The 19,586-nt window shown below is 47.6% G+C and overlaps 9 protein-coding genes and 1 non-coding gene across 10 annotated transcripts; 9 read left to right on the top strand and 1 right to left on the bottom strand.

The window, feature by feature from the left end:
• Window positions 1-383: 383 nt before the first annotated feature.
• On the top strand, window positions 384-2,947 carry VTP21DRAFT_6952 (uncharacterized protein; the record flags this gene model as incomplete). The annotated part of the gene is made up of 6 exons (XM_069397639.1): window positions 384-562; window positions 630-645; window positions 728-951; window positions 1,029-1,484; window positions 1,555-1,654; window positions 1,721-2,947. 6 exons carry the CDS (start codon window positions 384-386, stop codon window positions 2,945-2,947), a joined length of 2,202 nt encoding a protein of 733 aa, XP_069255179.1.
• A 313-nt stretch (window positions 2,948-3,260) lies between these two features.
• On the top strand, window positions 3,261-4,948 carry VTP21DRAFT_6953 (uncharacterized protein; the record flags this gene model as incomplete). Its single annotated transcript, XM_069397640.1, has 2 exons — window positions 3,261-4,830; window positions 4,893-4,948. 2 exons carry the CDS (start codon window positions 3,261-3,263, stop codon window positions 4,946-4,948), a joined length of 1,626 nt encoding a protein of 541 aa, XP_069255180.1.
• A 529-nt stretch (window positions 4,949-5,477) lies between these two features.
• VTP21DRAFT_6954 (uncharacterized protein) lies at window positions 5,478-6,908 on the top strand (the record flags this gene model as incomplete). Its single annotated transcript, XM_069397641.1, has 3 exons — window positions 5,478-5,777; window positions 5,828-6,017; window positions 6,106-6,908. The coding sequence occupies 3 exons, from the start codon at window positions 5,478-5,480 to the stop codon at window positions 6,906-6,908; spliced, it is 1,293 nt and encodes a 430-aa protein (XP_069255181.1).
• A 1,041-nt stretch (window positions 6,909-7,949) lies between these two features.
• On the top strand, window positions 7,950-8,849 carry VTP21DRAFT_6955 (uncharacterized protein; the record flags this gene model as incomplete). The annotated part of the gene is made up of 1 exon (XM_069397642.1): window positions 7,950-8,849. One exon carries the CDS (start codon window positions 7,950-7,952, stop codon window positions 8,847-8,849), a length of 900 nt encoding a protein of 299 aa, XP_069255182.1.
• Window positions 8,850-10,308: 1,459 nt separating this feature from the next.
• VTP21DRAFT_t18 lies at window positions 10,309-10,379 on the top strand. Its single transcript has one exon. It is a non-coding gene; the product is annotated as a tRNA-Gly (tRNA).
• A 243-nt stretch (window positions 10,380-10,622) lies between these two features.
• VTP21DRAFT_6956 (uncharacterized protein) lies at window positions 10,623-11,795 on the bottom strand (the record flags this gene model as incomplete). Its single annotated transcript, XM_069397643.1, has 7 exons — window positions 10,623-10,753; window positions 10,814-10,959; window positions 11,039-11,111; window positions 11,174-11,302; window positions 11,399-11,444; window positions 11,514-11,651; window positions 11,712-11,795. The coding sequence occupies 7 exons, from the start codon at window positions 11,793-11,795 to the stop codon at window positions 10,623-10,625; spliced, it is 747 nt and encodes a 248-aa protein (XP_069255183.1).
• Window positions 11,796-12,036: 241 nt separating this feature from the next.
• On the top strand, window positions 12,037-14,144 carry VTP21DRAFT_6957 (uncharacterized protein; the record flags this gene model as incomplete). Its single annotated transcript, XM_069397644.1, has 4 exons — window positions 12,037-13,361; window positions 13,428-13,629; window positions 13,703-13,861; window positions 13,923-14,144. 4 exons carry the CDS (start codon window positions 12,037-12,039, stop codon window positions 14,142-14,144), a joined length of 1,908 nt encoding a protein of 635 aa, XP_069255184.1.
• Window positions 14,145-14,726: 582 nt separating this feature from the next.
• Window positions 14,727-16,713, top strand: VTP21DRAFT_6958 (uncharacterized protein; the record flags this gene model as incomplete). The annotated part of the gene is made up of 3 exons (XM_069397645.1): window positions 14,727-15,259; window positions 15,351-16,488; window positions 16,567-16,713. 3 exons carry the CDS (start codon window positions 14,727-14,729, stop codon window positions 16,711-16,713), a joined length of 1,818 nt encoding a protein of 605 aa, XP_069255185.1.
• Window positions 16,714-17,715: 1,002 nt separating this feature from the next.
• On the top strand, window positions 17,716-18,093 carry VTP21DRAFT_6959 (uncharacterized protein; the record flags this gene model as incomplete). The annotated part of the gene is made up of 1 exon (XM_069397646.1): window positions 17,716-18,093. The coding sequence occupies one exon, from the start codon at window positions 17,716-17,718 to the stop codon at window positions 18,091-18,093; it is 378 nt and encodes a 125-aa protein (XP_069255186.1).
• A 311-nt stretch (window positions 18,094-18,404) lies between these two features.
• VTP21DRAFT_6960 (uncharacterized protein) lies at window positions 18,405-19,256 on the top strand (the record flags this gene model as incomplete). The annotated part of the gene is made up of 3 exons (XM_069397648.1): window positions 18,405-19,006; window positions 19,073-19,128; window positions 19,198-19,256. The coding sequence occupies 3 exons, from the start codon at window positions 18,405-18,407 to the stop codon at window positions 19,254-19,256; spliced, it is 717 nt and encodes a 238-aa protein (XP_069255187.1).
• Window positions 19,257-19,586: the final 330 nt, after the last annotated feature.

The following is a 19,586-nucleotide window of genomic DNA, read 5'->3' on the forward strand; positions in this document are numbered from 1 at the left end:
TGGCCGTGTAAATGAAAAGCCGGAGCAAGAAATTAGTCCCTAGCTTTCGTTATCCTTCTCAATATTAACTTGGTCGCGGGGCATTTTCAAAGGATCCAAAAATAAACTTTCGAATATTTCAAACTATTTTCCTTCTGCTTTGGATTGCTCCTATCCCAATTCCTGCTGTCCTGCGGGTGATCTTGTCAAACTTAAGAATTAGAGTCGAACTATTCTTTTTTTTAATATCCTTTTTCGAGATGAATTCTCGTTTCCTACACCGCATTTCCTCCCTATCTTCCATTTTACCAATTTCACGCGCCATAAGCAGTCACCTGCCCTATGTAATAGAGAGGCCTATTTGCTCGGGGCTCTTTTCATTCCGAACTAGCCCATTTCGCGCCATGACTTCTGCCCACACTGAGCATAAACATGTCAACCGTCTCATTCACGAGAAATCTCCATATCTCTTACAGCATGCACACAATCCTGTAGACTGGTATCCCTGGGGGGAGGAGGCGTTCGAGCGTGCGAGAAGAGAAGACAAGCTAATATTTTTGAGTGTCGGTTATAGCACATGCCAGTAAGTACTTCCCGTTTTGATTTCTGATGGAAAACATTATTCACGTATCAATCGTAACCATAATTAGCTGGTGTCATGTCATGGTAAAATTTTTATCGAACCGAATGGCCCCAAGTGGCAAGAACTTGCGTTAGTTTAACTCGTCGCGCTCATTCTATTGATTAGGAAAAGGAATCCTTTGAAAATGAGAGCGTTGCCAAGATCATGAACGAGAATTATGTGAATATTAAAGTCGACCGAGAAGTGCAGCCAGACGTGGATCGACTGTACATGACGTTTGTCCAGATATTCTCCGGCGGTGGCGGGTGGCCCATGAGCGTGTTTCTGACCCCGGAATTATACCCGATCTACGGGGCAACCTATTTCCCGCCCGAAGATCTTCCTGGACGGTGAGTCCACCGTTATTTAGTTACTTTGAAAAAATCAACAAACAGGTGAACGCTTACTAATGCTTGGGGTATTTTAGCCGTGGTTTCAAGACGGTCCTCGGTGCGGTGGCCAAGCTCTGGGAGGAGCAGAAGGAAGAGCTACGTTCTTCTGCCAAGGGGAACATCAACCAGCTTCAACAGTTCCTCGCCGCAACTCCTGCTCAAAAAGAGAGCGATGATGCTCTAGTCTCGTGGAAACTGGCGGACGCGACCTTTGCTAATTTTCGCGAAAGATTCGACAAAGAGCATGGCGGCTTCGGCTCCGAGCCAAAATTCCCAACACCAGTGCAGCTACGTTTCTTGGTCGACTACTGGTATTACTGCCAAAAGAGTCGCACTGATGAAGTGTCGGGAGAGGGAAGTAAGGGAGGGGTGAAAGAAAAGGGTAGAGAGGCGTTGAATATGGCGGTCGTGACCTTGAAAAAAATAGCCGCCGGAGGCATCCACGATCATGTTGGCAGTGGATTTCATAGATATAGCACTGACCGCTACTGGTAAAATTTAGTTCCCTTTGTCTTATTTCTCTTTGGTGGACGGGAACTGACCGTTGCATTCCCTGTTCAGGCACGTGCCTCACTTTGAGAAAATGCTCTATGACCAAGGTCAGTTGTTGCAGTCCTATTTGAGCGCGTACCTGATCACCAAAGATGCTTCGCTAGCCGATGTAAATTCTCCTCATTTGCGTATTTCTGCCCCTCCGTTACAAATTAACCCTTATCGATTGAATTAGGTGGCCAAAGATATTGTGCGCTACGTATCGCGCGATCTTGCTCATCCCGAAGGCGGCTTTTACTCCGCCGAGGATGCCGACTCTTACCCTCGGCATGGCGATAAGGAGAAGAAGGAAGGCGCGTTTTGTGTATGGGAGGCCAGTGAAATCAGCCAAATCTGTGGAGAGCCCAACGCAGCCATATTTTCGTACCACTATGGTGTTAAACCGGATGGGAACGTGGACCCAGCCAAGGATATCCAGGGAGAGCTGGTGAAGAAGAATGTCTTGATCGAGCGTCATAGCCTCGAGGAAACTGCAAAAGAGTTTGGGAAGGGCGTGGAGGAGGTGAAGGATATTTTGGCGAATTGTCGGGAGCAATTGCTACGGGTGAGGATGGAAGAACGCCCGAAATCGCATTTGGACGACAAGGTCCTCACCGCATGGAACGGGTTGATGATTGGGCCCCTAGCGCAAGCCTCGCATATTCTCAAACAGCCGGAGTATCTGAATCTTGCGCTCAAGGCTGCACGCTTCATCAAGAACCACTTGTACCGCTCGGACTCTAACACGCTTCTTCGTAGCTACCGTGAGGGGCCGAGCAACACGGTGGGATTTGCTGATGATTATGCATATCTAATAAGTTCCTTGCTTGATCTCTATGAGGCAACCTTCGATGATGCATGGATTGAGTGGGCGAGCAACTTGCAGCAAAAAATGGATGAAGAGTTCTGGGACGAAGAGGGAAACGGGGGCTATTTCGGAGCGCTCAAAGACGAGAAGATCCTGTTGCGACTGAAGGAAGGCCATGATGGAGCGGAGCCGTCGATTAGCGCCATTGCAGCAACAAACTTGATGCGACTAGGTCATATCTTGGAGGATCCGTCGTTGCTGGAGCGGGCACGAAAGACCATCCGAGCGTTTGGGGACGAATTGAAACGTCACCCCTCGGGAATGCCGAGCTTGGTGCGGGCGGGAATGATGGAGCTTGCCTCCGTGCGTGAGGTTGTTGTGTGTGGCGGTGAGGCCGATGAAAAGGTGGCAGAGCTGCTGGAGGTGGTTAGAAATACATTCATGCCCAACGCGGTGATAGTACGCACGACAGCAAACAGCGAGAGCTATCTTGCACAAAAGAACCAGACTATCCGTGGATTTGTAGGGAACCAGAATGCCTCGGTTCACGTATGCGAAAATTTCACGTGTGGGCTTCCTGTGGACAATGCAGAGGACCTGGCCGCGAAGCTCTAACGATATATCTTATCGAAAGGGTTTGGTATCTTTTTTCCACCAAAAAACAACAAAATTCATCAGAATTTTATCGTTGCTATTCTATGTTTTCTTCTTCCTCCCCCCCCTCCCCTTGCAAAACAAGTCATCCTATTCTTATACTTCAATATGCTGATGTCGAGAGTATTCGAGTTGGTGTGTTCTTCCATAACGTTGTGAGCAAATCAAATACATAGGCGGAGATTGGATGTGTTAATTTTCCGTAGTGACGTTTAGATAAAAATAGCGATCGGTGTCTACTTTCAGGGTTTTAAGCTTGAGCCTAGATCCTGTAATGTTACCCTCCAGCGCCAATTCCGCACAGCGGCGTGCTCTTCAACATCGAATCAATCGCCTCCAAAATCAGGCCGATCCCCGGCTGCGCTTTTTGGGCTTTGTCTGCTGTTTGCTTTTTGTCCTCTCGCTCTTCATATTCTATGCTCATCTGACTTCCGACTATCGCCGATTGTCTGCCGAGCGTACTGAGGCGCAGATGGATCCGCCGCCGCTTCCGGACGAGATATGGTCATTGGAGGAGAGGGGCATTCAGGAAATGACTGCGGTGTGTCCCAATAGAACAGGCTGGGATAGAGATGTTATGATGAGTGAGCTGGCATACGATTGCATGCCGCTAAGGAAGGTGAAGGAAGGATGGAGAGCGTATGTGTGTTTTGGGGACCAATGCAATGGTGGTCATTTACTGGTGAAACGGCTTGTGGGTATCAGGCATGGGATGTGCGATTACTTTGGCAATTATGCAAAATTTGTGAAAGAATCGGAGCGCACATTGCACCAGATGTTTGGGAAAGCAAACAGCGATCTCACAGGACGCAAGGAAGTTACTGAGACCGTGTCCTGGCAAGACTGGGATGCGGCTGTGGGAAAGGACACTGTTTTTGCTCAATTCTATGGAGCTGAACGCCTGGCGGCTAGTGTAAGTGTCCATTCGGGCGAATGTGTCTATCGTGTTCCCTTCCGCCTCTCTAACGCCGGGGCCATGGCACTTGATTTGTACGTCAACAATGAGCAAAAATGGGAGCCGATCGTAGCCGGGGCGATGATGGATATTTGTCCCTACTGCCCGACCTCTTTTGCGCCCTTTGTCCCTGCCCTCGCTAGTGCTGGTGATGGGATTCTGGGGATGGGTAGCGCAAATGGCTTAGTAAGCCTGGTGCCGAAGATAAGAGCGGATGCAAAGGATGACACCAGCACATGGCCTGAATGCAATCGCAATGATCCCGTGCAGGGGGCATGGCTTCCGGTGGCCCTTGAGGAGAAGTATGCAAGGTCAACTGCTAGGCATTACGCGTGGACTCCACTTGGCTGTCGCTATGCTTCCTCTGCCACCGAGGCTAGTTGCCTAAATAGACGGAATGTTCGAGTCGTGTTTATAGGTGAGAGCGAACTCAAACCTATCTTCGAAGCAGTTGCAAAACGGTTGGCAGGCTGGCATGGAGTGGCCTTCCCTGGAGCGCGACAAAAATACACGTTCGGCCTGGTCTCACTTGAGCTAAACTCAAAGTATGCCGATCCAGATGGCGACGTGATTGTGTTCGCATCAGAAGATGGCATCTCAGACGACGAAGCACAATATTCGATTCACTTACAGGAAACAGTGGATCGCCTTCAACGTCCAGGACGAAGATTGATATGGGCCGGGAGGGATCCATCAGATGCACTGAGTGGAATAACGTGTGCACAAGAAGGAGGGATGGATTGCAAAACCAAGGGGAACGTTTATAAAAGTGGGCTGTATAAACAGCTTGTGGCGGAGAAGCTCATGCGCAAACTGGAAATCGCACAGATAAATCGGTGGGACATTGCGAGCGCAGTCTTCGGGAACAACCCAAACGACCGCGCCCAAGGTAAGCAGTGTAATAGAGTGTTTCAAGCACCAGGCTAACTCAGCTAATTGATCTATCTTTAGTGATTGACGCGGTAGCAGACGAAATTGCGCACAAGTTAAATTTGTGTCGTCTATGACCAACGCCCTAAGTGAAATATATCGAAAAACCTCATCGCCCTGTCTATTTGCATTAGAGCATTCTTTACATTCTCTTCTATCCGACGTCTGTTATATCTTTTGCTTTGTAATCCCTTGCCCTGTAAAGTTATGAACTTAAATATCTTCATCCAAACCTCAAGTTCACCAACAATAGAAAGCCTGATTTATATGTGTATATCTTGTCCTAAGGAATAATTCATTGGAATAGAGTTAAATACTCTTCCATATCTGGCCGTGTATAGGGTGCTCGTTTTGAGCCACAAGAAACAAAGTTAAGAGGTTAACTTCTACAGTAGCACATTTACTTTTATGGGATTCAAGAGATGATGTGGAAGTAGAACAGAGGTAAGCACACGATCATTTCAAATATTTATCTCTTCTTCTAACCTCTAGAACAGCCGATAATTTCTTTACACACTCCTTTACCGTCGCTTTGAAATATTTCGGTAAATATTACGCCGATTGTGAATAGCAGCTCATCTTGAAATTTAATCCCGCTAGCATAGGATGTACATGCAAGATACAGAGAATGCCCCCGTTCCAGAGCAATCATCAGCCCAGGTCCATTGCTTGGACATACGACCATTGCCAACCCTGCCCTCCAGTGACGCTTGCCAGGATCGAATCGATCCCTTGAAGGCCAGCAGCAAAAACTTACCTAAAGAAGACCCTGCTACAGCTTATCTCGACGAATATAGGATCACATATTTTCCACGAATTTCGATTGCCTTAACAACCCTTCTTCAAACACATTGCAGCTGGTTTGCAGGGATAGCTCTAATTCTACACTATGCGGTATCCGAGGAGGTATTAATCATCGCTGGGCCATTGTGGACATGGGGATTTGATTATGATAGGGGGCTGGAGACGATTTTTGTTTGCTGCCTCGCAGAACTGATCAACGGGGACTTGAAGTGGGTCTTGCGCCAACCGCGTCCTCTATGGGTTGCTCCGGCATCGGCCATAAGAAATACGTGTGGCGAATGGGAGGAGGACTACTCGACCCCGTCGAGTCATTCGATGTTGATAGCGACTATGACAACGATTGTAACTATGGAAATTCCAATTATATTTCAACAGGAACTAACCGTCTCATATTACACTCTTTTTTTTGGCTGAACTGCACACCAGACAGTAATTCAGTTTGGAGCGGGAGAAAAGCATGATTCTACCACACTCACCCTTCAAGCCATAGTCGTTACAGGAAATGTTATTCTCACCCTACTTACTGGCCTTTCACGTGTTTATTTGGGGGTTCATTATCTCCACGACGTACTTTTTGGCTGGCTCGCAGGCTGTATTACGGCTATAATCGGCCACTTGCTTTTCAACCATGCTCATCGCAGTAATGCCGAGCGCCTTGTAATAGGAATTATAGCACCTTGTATCTGCTTTGGATTATTGTTCATTGTAAGGTGGGCATTACCAGCTGAGGAGTCTCGAGTGAGAGCGGAGTGGGAGCGAGTCGCGTTAGATAGACTAAGGGAGTATCGTAAAAGGGCAAAGCGAGTCGAGGCAATGCGCGACCCCAATACTTTTGACACGGAAACATGTGGACAAGTTAACTATCCTAGAGATATTAAGCACACCCTCCATCCTCGCAGTATACGCCGCTATCTTCTCCCGTTCGGAATTACAACTGGCATAGCAATCGGTCGAGAAATTCTAAGGGATTTTTTACTTTCTGGTCGCCAATACGAAGAAAAATGCTCCAATCTTTCCCATGGACTACAGGTAGCAGTGGGTTTGACTGGGCTGTTAATTTTAATTGTTCCTGTGTGGAGTCTTTCCACGGCACTGAAATTCCGAAACCCAAATGCACTCTTCTATGTTGCGAAGGTGTTATGCTCCTTTGCAATAGCTCTATGGATTTCGTGTGTATCGCAAGCACTATTTTTAGTGGGGAGAGCCCGGTACTCTAATCAATGCATACACTAAGCTATAATTAATTTTACTTTTCGGGCACTGATCGCACTCTGTAATGAGACGAGGTTTAATTGCTTACTACAATAAATTAATATTACAAATAGAATTGGAAATATATATCTAAATTGGTCAATAGTTGACATACTAAATGTCGATCGCTACCCTATATTAATCAACGTAGGAGCCATAAAGTGAAAGAGCAATATACTATTAATACAGTTTTTATCAGGGTAAATATCAACCAGCTGCCATCCCTAGCTATCAAGGCGACTTTGTTTTCCTCAGATATTTTGGCTTTATATAGTTGCTAACCACAATGCTATTGACTTTCTCTACTACGTGTAATAAGTTAATCATGAAAACATCTTAGACAATAGTAAGTGAAAATCTCTAGAGAGAGTTGAGCTCGCGATCGAGCAAAATAAGCTCTAATTTTCGGTTTTTACTCTCCCAGTACATAATTTTTACGTCGACTTGATCACCTTTATCTGAAGGGAATGGAGTGTTAGACTTCTACGTCAAAATCACGCTAGTACTGCCCCTGACTTCCCCTTTTAGTATTAGGATTTCTCCTAAAGAATTTTATTACCTATTTTTGTATCCGCAAGATATTGCTTGCTTGCTGTCATAACATTGATAGCCATTGAGCCTGAGAAAAGCCCGGCACACTCTCATGGGCGGAAGTCGTCTGCGGGAATCGCACCTAGTGATTCGGCTCGGAGTCCCAAAAAATTAGGCTGTCTGAGGGCGACTTATATAGGTTTTGTGGCAGTTTTTATGACTGCTAAAATACTACTTTGCACTAGTATGACACTTTCTCTCTGTATGTTCATATATATTTGTCACAACGGGTTAGTAACCACATCTTCTCCAATACATATTGCCATAGCATTGCAAGAGCGAGATAACATAACTGTCTTGGACCAGATTAAACATCCATTGCAACCCCACATTGTTTACTTGCAACATCAATGCAACTCCACTTATATAGCTTACGACTCTGTTTGTAAAGGTAGGTTCAACCAGACGCGCTGATTAAGGTAATATTCATTCATGCAGACAGGCAGTACCACCCCACACACTTTCCGACCAGTGACCAAGAAGTCCCGCAAGTCAAGCCGGCCCAAGATCAACGCCAAAAAATCTCTGCAGTTGGACAGGCAGCAGGATCTCTCCCAATATGGGTCAGATATCAGGAGCGAGAAGCTAGCGAGGATTGAAGTACTTGCTCTGGAGGCAGATCAGCAGGTGGATACGGTTCCAGACCCGCAACATCTCGATTATGATGAACTTGCTCAATTCGCTACTGATTTGGATTATACTCCCGTGGTGACTGATGATGAACCGGCCGTCTCGGCGGTTGAGATGCTGGCAGATGGAGCCATAATGATTGACCCTTGGATTAAATACGACGATAGTTGGTGGTATAAAGGGCCTAAGCGGAGTACTTTTAAGACTAAGCAGCGGTATGAAGAACCGCGCTACCCAATGCGCTGTCTGCACGCAGATGTAGCCATTAGCATTTTTGAGACATCCGGGAGGCTTGTTGCCATCCAAAGCATGGGTGAAGAGTGTAGACCTGTCTATGGCCATCCATGCTCACACGGGGTTTATCTCACCACGACTTCTTACCACGAAGTGGCATGGCCAGACGAAGCACTGGACAGTTTACATGCCGGAGAGCGGCGCCCATGGTTCGTCAAAGCCCACGGAGACCCGGATTGGGCCAATTTTTTTTCCCTCGCGGCTGCCCTGACCGGGACTTGCGCATACATGGTTGGCAGGGACCAGTGCTCCGACTGCGCATCCAGAGCCGCCAAGGAGTCGAACTGCGCCATTGTGGTTGATCCTCCACTTCCATACCCAATCCCCCGGTGGGTAGCCCGGTACACCAGACCAGAACAGGGTGTGTCAGCAGAGATGGTCGCATCCCAGATTGCCACGCAAGCATAGGCAACACGCACCAGGTTAAGGCGGACCACCGTTGCCACCAAAATGTTGGTGCGGCTACTTGCACTTGGCGGATGGCAGGCTTGGTATGCTGCATTGTCGCCGTTACGCAGACTTTTCTTGCTGGCATCATTATTGGCTGGTCGCCATAGGAGCAAACACAGACATCATATCGGTTCAGCGCCAGAAATGTGTGGACCACCACAGCCCAAGCGGATATATTTCCACACATGGTGGAATTGGCTGACTTCACCTGACCTAGAGGTGGCACTGCCAGCCTGTTATAAACCATCTTTTCGAGGCATTTTTTGTTGAAACGAATGCAACCATTTTTACCCTTGCTTATTGCGGCCACATGAATTTTCTATCGCATTTACTATCTTCTTATTCTCTTTTATATATAAGGTACCTTACTCAAAAATTTACAAAATAAGACGAGAATAAATTCTGCATCGACTGAAGCGATCGCAACCAACAAAGAGGAATCCTTAAATGGCATTTTTTTTTTTAAACTTTGGACCCTTTATTGAATAAGTCCTATGTAGTTAGGGATGGCGTAGAGTGCTACGCCTAAATCACACAGGTTTTGCTCCTGGCCTACTCTTGATATGTACAAGCAAAATAGTGGGGAATATTGGAAAACATTAAAACATCCGGTTAATAAGGAGTAAATATGTTCAAAGACTTTATCATCGGGGGAAAAAAGGGAGAAGGTAAGGATGTAGAGGGTTATAGAAAGAAAGAGAGGAAAAAAGGAGACAGAATGGGAAGTGTTGTATAACGGTGTTGGCGAAGGGAGGGTAGAAGAGAATAGAGAGAGGGGTGTAGTGTGGAATTGGGAAAAGGGAATAACCTTGTTTTATAGTGAATGTGTGAGGCCATGTGTTATGCATTATGCGTTCGGATTTCCATTGGTCTCTGGGTATCTGTTGGATCTACCGTGTCTGTCAGCCCGTCTCCTCCCATTGCCGCATAAAGTGAAATATAACAAAATTTTTGCGACTGTTTTGTGACCTTTTTTTTTATCAATGCCGAGTCTTTATTGTATAGGAAGACTCTAAAATACAATTGTTACATTATTATAAGCAATAAAGTGAAAGGGAAGCCAAAGTTAAAGCTTTATGTGATATCGTAGATCGAAATGATATGTTGGTCATATCGACTTTCAGCTCAAATAGGTAAGGGAATGGTGAAACTCAACTAACTGTGGATATCAAAGGATAGCATGAGAAGTGGGGTGGGGAGGAAACAAATGGAAGCAGAGGATAGGAAGGGGATAAGGTAGGGGTTACTGCGTTATCCCCGTATCAGTGCCGCTCCGATCGCTCCTTCTCTAACCGCACCCAGCTTGCACCATCTTCTTCGAAACTGTTCGATTTGCCGGTTTTGCGACTGTTTTGTGACTGTTAAATGATACCTGATACTGACGTGTCATTTGCCTCTAGAATCAGAAATGAACTCAGCGTCAGTAGTTGACTGGTACAATATTTCCCTTCCAAGGAAAAGGACGGGGTTCGATTCCCCGCTGACGCATAACTATATTTTTTGGTTTTTGGGTTTTATATATTGGACATGAAACACATTTGTTTTCCTTCCAAGCTCGCCGTTTGAGAAGAAGTCGGATATCTTTTTGGGAATGACAAAGGCAAGGGGGGTGTTAACAGTGAAAAATGGATTTTATTTTGTTTATATCACGAAGCCTAATCATAGGATTTACAATATTAATGCACATAGTACGGGTATATTTACAAATTATTAAATAAGAAGGAAAAGTGACTAGAAACTGAGTAGGCTGATGATAAGGGGGCTATTGGTTAAACGTAAAAAGCACACTTGCACCAGTACCTTCACTAAAATCCCAAACAGGGCGATGGCAGAGGTTGTAGCGTAAGTCGTGCACAGGAATACTATCCAGGAAATACAGAATAAATGCCAAGGAGTATAGTGACATTCTACGGAAGTATTACCTGCTAACGCCTCCACATTAGATGTGAAGACAAAAATGCTCACTAACCACGAGTATTCAAGCTCATGGAACGACCAGATCACCATCAATATTAGTAGCATTTTTCCAAAGCTCGAGAGTATAAGAGTCATGGTAATATAGTTGTATCTAACGTAGATCAATCATCGAGAGTTACTCAGAATATTCCCCCCACGAGGATAGAATGGGTTAATTTTCATATACTTACTTGAGGATGGCATATCGGCTCCCCATGCATAACTTCACTGCAAATATTACACTCATTTGGTAGGCCAAAAATTCTATATAAAAAAATATTAAACATTTTATGCTATATCGTGATGAAATGGCATTGTATGCTTACCTACGGCGCATAACGTAAGAATATACACATATTGGTAGTATAGGGGTTGCTGCATGAATGCTAGTGCAAGATCTGAATTTGCATCGTTAGGATCGTCCTTCATTTTTTCCACGCGGAACCACTTGATATCTATTCAGGATCACAATTCTCAGAATTAAGGATAGCATCACTGCAAATAATGGCTAGAAATTTCAAAGAGAGTAGATTGGTCATCGAAAAGGATACAGACATCGAACAGGACCAACAATACACCTAGTTTAAGCACGCTAGGCTACATTGAAAGCACATACATGGTGTTCAGTATTGAAATGAAAAAAAAAAATAAAGTGTTATGGCTTACATCCAGTCCCTGATCCCGATATTCTAAACGATTAAAGAGTAGATGCCGGTACACCTGTGGTTTATGAAGCAACATGTCAATAAACACGATCACAAAGTCGTGCTCCACGTATTTATCAGCGAATTTGTTGCAATTAGACTAGGTAGAGATGAATTGGATGAGCAGATGTGGAATCAGAGTAGTTATCAGTCGACCTACACATTGGGTCAAACGAATGTTTCCTTTACTATATTCTGTGTATAAATTGGTCACAGCCGTTCCACATTCTACACACACAGGCATGGTTGTCTAAAATCTCGCTCAGTTTCTCTCGCACCTCTGGCCACCGACCCATCTTTGGCTCCAATTCGATGAGCAGCTGTGCCACACGAATTGTTTATTGTGACTCGGGGCTCGAGTGCAGTAGTTAATGCATGCGAGCCTATCTTTTCTTTAAGTAACCGTTTATATCAGTGTATACCCTTTCCTTTTGTTTTAATTCCATTCATTTCCATTTTTCATATTTATTCATTTCTATCCAAAAATGAAGACGAGAAGCGGTGCCACAAATACTCCCAAAACGCGTTCCACTTCTCGGTCTCGCGCGACGACGCCGGTTCCCACCCCTCTTCCAGCCCCTTCCGTGGAGCTCACTCCCTCGCGCCGTGGCACGCCCTCTAGAGCGGCGAGTTCCCGAGCCGCCGCCAAAATTTCCGCCACGCTACGGCCACGGCTTACGCGTCAGTCAAAATCGACCCTTCAGCTGGTCGACAATGAACGCGAGGGTGACGTGAGGCAGGAATACTACACACCTCATTCTGACGTGTCACGGGAGAGCTCACCTGCTTCCACCGAAAGCGCTAGTTTAACCCTTGGAGGAAGTGTAGCAATCTCTGAGAAAGAGCAAGAGAAGAAAGAAGCAAGGAGGCGAGAAGGCTCACCAGCGTCAACCATAAGCGAGTGTTCCACCTTTGGGAGCTGGAGAGAAGAAAATTTGGATGATACACGAGCAACAGTTGAAGCAGTGCGCAAAACAGTAGATGGGAAGAGGGGCAGCAAAAAACGCGGGGCAGTTCTGTTGGAGCTTGAAGTAGAGGAAGAGGAAGCGAAAGCACATAACCTCATGGAAAGTGTGGCTCCAGTTAATCGCCACGCGTCTGGAGGTCCAAAAGAGAATGGTGCTAGGTCACAGCGCAACAGGGAGAAGGGAAATTCGAGGAGAATACATAGTGAGAAGCTGATAGAGGATTATTTGGAAGAGCAGAGTAGAACGATCGGAATAAATCCGTCTGAACCAGAAAAGGATATTGTTGAGGGGGATACCAATGAAACGTTGGAAGGCGCACCCATGGATGAAGAAGAAGTAAAGCAGCCTATCGATGAAGACAAAGATTTATCGAGGCCACACACGACTGAAAAGGTGAAGTCTGGTGAAAGGAGGACAGCTTCTTTGGCCAGCTCAAGAGTGAGAGAAACGAATACAGAGACGGATTTGGGAAGTAATGACCAAGCCAAGCATCAGTATGTAGAAAGGAGCGACGCGAGTAAAAATAGTGAAGAAGGAGAAAGTGGTGATAGTGAAAGTGGGGAGGAGGACGGTAGCGACGATGAAAGTGAAGGGGAAGAAAGCAATAGCAGTGAAGATGAAGACGAACTGATAAGCGATTCCAAAGATGAGATTGAGGAGGTTAGTGATATCCCTGAGGCAGAAAACAAGGTGGGCAACAGAGTAGGGGAGAGCAGCGAGAGTGAAGATGACGAGGACCTAGAGAATATGGAGAATCTACTGAATATGGCGGAGGCTGCGTTAAGGAAGCAGCAAGAGGAGCTGCTTCGACTGCCTGCAGAAGAGGACTCGAAACAGAAAAGGTTAGCTATTGAAACCATTACATAATGCCATCGTGGGTTGGGGATAATAATTTAGTATTGATTTAGCTTCCCGAAGCTGGAGCCGGGGATAGAGATTAAATCGCAGCTCTATATCCAGCGGGGTAGCCATGGAGCCGCAAAACTCGCTAGTTCTACTCTAGTAGCGAGTGAGATAGACAAAAGCAGGGGTCCCAGAAAGGTATTAGGCCAAATATCTTTGCCAACAGAGCGTGGTGATAACAAATTGTCGAAAAAAGAGAGAAAAGAGGTAAACTTTGGGTTCTGAATTGAGGGGAGGGAGGGGGAGGAAGCATATTAAGAATGTTCTTGATTTGAAATAGCTGCGAGACTCTACAGCAGGGGCGGGGTGGTTTGATATGCCCAAGCCGGAGCTAACTCCAGAGCTCAAACGAGAGCTTCAGGTGCTAAAGCTGAGGAATGTCCTTGATCCCAAGAGGCACTACAAGAAGGCCGACAAAACAAGTCCGGCCTATTTCCAGGTAAGGTGAACCGAGTCGCCATGCTCCCACGTCACATTATTGACCTTGAAGCTCTCGTTAGGTCGGCACGGTGATCGAGGGCTCGGCCGAATTCTACTCGTCTAGACTGACTCGTAAGGAGCGTAAACGCACCATCCTCGAGGAAGTCATGGGTGACACTGAGATGCGTCACTATTACAAGAGGAAGTTCAGGGAGGTACAAGAATCCTCGCAAAGCGGGGGAAAGAAGGCGCAGCGGCAGCGCAAGCAGGACTCTAAGCCCGTGTGGAAGAAGACGTTCTAGACAAGCGTCGCCGAGAGTGCTATGTACTTGTAGATATCATACCCAACGAAAAATAAAGACCATCCCCAAGGGAGTTTGAATACGAAAACAGGCTAAGTTTAGCAAACGAGCTAGATGTGTACCACCCAAATTAATTAATTCAATTAGCCAGAGTACAAAGTGGCAGATCATCTTGCCGTCGCAAGTTTCTTTTTATAAATTTTTCCCAGGGGCCCGTTCTAAGTGGGCGCAGAAACGCACACTCTTATTCAGCTTCCCTCTTCCTCTGACTCTTTCCAACCCTTTTGATTTTCCCCTCTCCTCCCTGCATTTGTCGCGCGTGCAAGTACCACGCCCTAGAGCCGCTACCCAATACATCTATCTCTTCTAATATTAAGGTTATTCTTTGCTGTGAGATTACTGGCCTTGTAGAGGATATCCTATTCTTCGCCTATTCCTTTCTTGTTTCACGACTGGCGTTGACAGGTCTTTTTAAAACACTCAGACCAAGACATCTCTTTCGCATAGTTATTACAGATTCTATAGCTCGCGCTATTTATTAACTCTCTGTCGTGTTGATTTGACTCTCATCACTCGTCTGTAATGCCTCTTCATCTTGCAAGCTACTCCCTCATCTCTTCTCGCCTGGTGACACGATCTGTACCACGTGGTCAACGCTTCCTGGTTTCGCCGAACTATCTTTTGATAAGAGCATTCAGTAGCCAACCCTCTAATTCGAGCGAGCCGTCTGTGATTCCTATGCCGGGTACTCGCCCCAAACATAATCCCAACTCTACCACTGAACCAGGACGGCATTCGTCTGCAGGCCTAAGCTCGGCAACCCTCGATGATAATTTGCTCGGACCTCCGCCGTTGGCGCCCGAACTTCCTCTTCCAGAGCAATTCCCGACCACCCATGGGTCGGTCCTCGATGCGATCAAGGATTCAAACAATCGCGCGGATTTAAAGAGCCGGAGTATGGCTGAGATCTTGAACGCGTATTTTGTTTACCAGCTGTGCTCTATTCAAACGTTTGTCGAGATGACGCCCAGACTCCTGCGTTTTGCGGAGCGTGTGGGATTGAGTCCACTGGCATATTGGTTTATCAAGAGGACCTTTTTCAAGCATTTTTGCGGGTAAATTTCATCTAGTGTGCAGAGTTTTCCGCCTCCAGCTCTCCAAAGCTAACCTTTTCTCTTCACCTATGTCGTTGTCGATATGATGCAGGGGGGAGAATGCCGAACAGTCCGTGGAAACGATGAGGAAATTCATGCGGTCCGGCATTGGTTGCATCCTCGATAACTCAATAGAGTCGGATATTGGAGGAGACTTCAAGGCTGACGAGGATACGCGTAGCAAGTGGAACAGCATATGCGATTGGGTTGCCGACGAAAAGCGGAAGTGCATTCGCACGGCAAGCGAAACCCCCGACAATTTCGTGGCCCTCAAGATAACGGCCCTCTCCTCTCCAGATGTGCTGCTTAGCTTGTCGTCGGCTCTCCACCAGCTCCACTCCGAGTTTCTTCGATTGTCGGCAGAGGATGGCGCCCTTGGACTCGAGGCCTACCGCAAGATGTTTAGCGAAATGGGCGGCGACGACGCATCGCTTCGCGAACTTGCTGAGCGCCTTTTCGCCTCGGCCGACGGGGACCGAGACGGGAGGATCGACTGGGTGGAGTTTTCCAAGAGCGTGTCGCTCTCGAACCCCTTGGCTCACCCCCTCTACCTTGCTCAGCCACAGATCACGCGGGAGGACCTCAAGGACTACGGTTTGATGGTCCGCCGAGTCACGGAGCTCTGTGACTTTGCGCGGACCTCCGGGGTTCGAGTGATGGTGGATGCCGAGCAAAGCTACTTCCAAGATCTCATCGACGATCTTGTGCTTAGCCTTGCGCCCAGGTACAATCGCACCAGCAAGCCCATCCTCTTCAACACGTACCAAATGTATCTTCGTAAGGGGCTTGCGAAGCTCAAGGCGCACTATGAGTTCGCCAAGCGGTCAGACTATGTGTTCGCAGGAAAGTTGGTGCGAGGGGCGTACGTCTCGCTGGAGAGGAGACGGGCCAAGAGCCTGGGCCTGCCCGACCCCATCCAGCCCAACATCGAGGCCACCCATGCCTCTTATGATGCCGGGGTGGAATTCCTGCTCAACGAGCTGGGGAGGGCCCGCGTACACGGCAAAGTGCCCGCGGTGTTGATGGTCGCATCGCACAATCAGAGCTCGGTCCTCCGGGCGCTTGAGGGCCTACAGCGGAACCAGGTTGCACCCGATTCAGGGCTGGTGTTCTTTGGGCAACTCATGGGCATGTCGGATCAGATGTCGTATTCGCTGGGAAGAATGGGGTACAGCATTTTCAAAGTGGTGGTGAGTATCCTACCTGAGATTGATGTTCAGAAGTTTGCCTTGGCTTGACTAACGATGTCTATGGAACTCTGTATTTAGCCCTACGGTCGACTCACGGATGTCATCCCGTACCTGCTTCGTCGGCTAGAGGAGAATTCGTCGGCCCTTGCTCCAGCGGCCATAGAGCGTAAGCGATTGGGCAAAGAAATCGTCTCTCGTTTGATGCCTTTCCAGGCGACCCCTTGACTCTGCTCTTCAAGGTGAGGTATAGGACGGTGAGATTGCCCCGGATTATGTATTTACTATGAGTTGATGACATATGTATGTGCGAGTGTGCTATGTATATATATATATATATATATATATCATCTTTCTTTACATATCTACACTGTAATAAAAGATAATGGAACCGATGAGTAAGGCCAATGGAATAAAGAGCAGTCTTCCCAACTCTGCCTGCCATAGTGCAGATTTTCTTGGGGGAGGGGATAAGAAGATTTTCAACGATTCACCAAGAGATAGGAAACTCGACCGGATTCAATATCCCGATATGCCTCCTTGCGGGATGGCACAGGGACAGCATTCAAGCTTTCGTTCATGCACTGGTTTGGACTAGGTAAAGCAGGCAATCTTTAGCAGAGGATTGCGTAAGCAAGCACCCCCTCTCGAACACCCCTCGTAGCACTATGCCATTTCCCGCTATCCCATTTCACGAAGGTTAGATAAAAGGATCGGGCTACGTCAGCAGCCTTGAACAAATCGGAAAAGCGATTGGAGCATGGGTCCCTAGGACGCATATCAGAATGAGATCTTGCATGACCGATTGAGAAGGACAGCCGTCTGCAACCGTTCTAGATCAGGGATGTGGTGCCCGTCACCATTTCATATTGTTTTGTGTGTTTTTTCCTACGCAAAAACCCTAAAGGAATCCCCTATACCGGGCGTATGGGCAAGGGGGCTGGCTCCTGCATCTCTTCCCATGGCTGCACGCGCGTCATCATGAATAAATGGTTAGGGGGTGGGGGTGGGGAAGAGGATGCATAATGCCCCGAATCCAGTGGATGGTTTTTGCCAATATTTCATATGTTCCCAAATCCAGACGAGGACTTTCCGCTATCAGCCAGATCTGCGGGCTATTCCGGAAGAGTCTAGAGAGGGGAGGAGGAGGACGACGGATCGCACTAGCGCCAATTCAAGCGCAGGGGTGTGCTAATGCAACCACGGGCCTAAAGTGAGGGCGAAGAAGGAATGTTCTGCGGGAAAGAGCCGGAGGGAAACGTCATCGCGAGCCGCCGTCATTTCGATCAAGGCCAGAGGAGAGGGGCGAATTTGCTAGGGCACAAATCGGAGCGCATGCTTGCCTACGAAAATGCACATATGAAACCACAAATGAAATTGGGCTCCTTTGGGGCCTCGGTTGCCACCAAAATCGGCCAAGCAAATGGGGCAAGGTTCTCTCCCAAGGCAAACTTTCACCTGCAAATTCACCTGACCGCTCTCTGCCCTCCAGCGCCATGCATCCTCGCCCGCCCCTCCTCTTTTATCACAAGGCGGCCCGTCCGCGTGGCGCAGGCGGGCCCCATTTTTCTCAGCTCCAGCATTGGGAGCAGGTTTGTATTCAAATAAGATTAGTTTGGTGACGGGGAATTTCCCTTTAAACTTTCCTTCCTACTGCTTCCCCCTCCTCCTCCGCCTCCTTCCTCCTCCTTCTCCTCCTCCTCTTCTCTCTCCCTCTCTCTCCCCCATCTCGCCCGCGTCCTCCTGATCACTCGCATTGTTAGAAATCCGCAAAAGACTTGATCCAAATCGTGCGCATTCTCCTCCCCTCCCATTCGGTCGTTTCCCCTGATCTCCCTCTCTCTCTTTTCATACACCATCATATACCATCAACTCATTGCTGCACTTTACCACTCTTGCTCTCTCCAAAACCCTCCACCATGAACCCGCCAGACGCTGGCTTGGCTCCTGAAAAGCGGCGCAGCACGCTCTGGCAAAAAGGCGGGCAATTCTTCGCTCGTCGAGCCAATTCCCCCGCCCAAAACACCGGCGGCGAAAAATTAAATGCCGCCCATCTTCCGGCCTCCCCCACATCCTCAACCGATTCGCCCGTCCCGTTTCTTATATTGCCGGGCGAGCGCAAGGGCACATTTCTAGATTCCTCTAAGCCAGATCTACTCTTCCGCCTCAATCGCTATCTACAGCAGCAACAGCAGCTGCAGCTGGAGAACCGACAGCCCGCCCCTCCCGGGAATGGTAGACTAGCTCCGGAAGCTTCGGGATTTTCCACAGCGTCTGAAAGGTCCGTGTCGCCTGTATCTACGCTCCGCCCCCCCGCATCGAGGCCTGCAACTCCATCCTCCATGGCGTATATCTATCCCACCACCCCAGGATCAACGGTGCGCCAAACGCCTATTGTGGGCCGAAAATTAAAGCTGCCGGATTTTCCGGTGCGGCTTCAGTGCCCGCATTGCTATGCGGTGGTGACCAGCGAGGTGGAGGCCCGGAATGGATCGATGGTGTGGCTGGCCTCCTTTGGGCTGTGAGTATCGCGCCTTTGACATGATGGCGGCTGCTGCGAAAGGCTGATTTAGCTCTACTTTTTTAGGCTTGTTTTTACGGTTGTGTTGGCATGGGTGCCCTTCGTCGTGGACGCTTTCAAAGGTAGGCTGACTTGGTTTTTTTTTCTTTATCCCATCGGAGCGATTTGTTTATTTTCCTGGACTCTCCTAGACGTGGTGCATTCATGTCCAAAATGCCATGAGCGCATTGCCCGCATTCATAGGCTCTAGAGCATTCAACATAGCATACCGAGACTATTATGAATATAATTATATCAAATCTATATATCATTGTAAACTTCGTCTTATCCAGTTTTGTTTTTATACTATTTCTTTGAGTTGGCTTGCTGCTGTGAGTCGGAGAGAAGGGCATCGGACATTGCATCCCTCTCGCTGACACCCCCTCTTTCTTCGTCTATTTGCTGTGCTCTCCTCTTGCCCACAGCGCACTGTTGTAGTTGAAAATGGAATTTCCGGGCCGGAATATTTACCCCATACTTCTTGAAGTATTCTATTTGTCACCAAATGGTTATTGTATCCACCTGTATTTCCCCTCCCTTA

The sequence above is a fragment of the Calcarisporiella thermophila genome (genome assembly GCF_041956535.1).
Source record: "Calcarisporiella thermophila strain CBS 279.70 unplaced genomic scaffold VTP21scaffold_3, whole genome shotgun sequence".
Lineage (NCBI taxonomy): Eukaryota > Fungi > Calcarisporiellomycota > Calcarisporiellomycetes > Calcarisporiellales > Calcarisporiellaceae > Calcarisporiella > Calcarisporiella thermophila.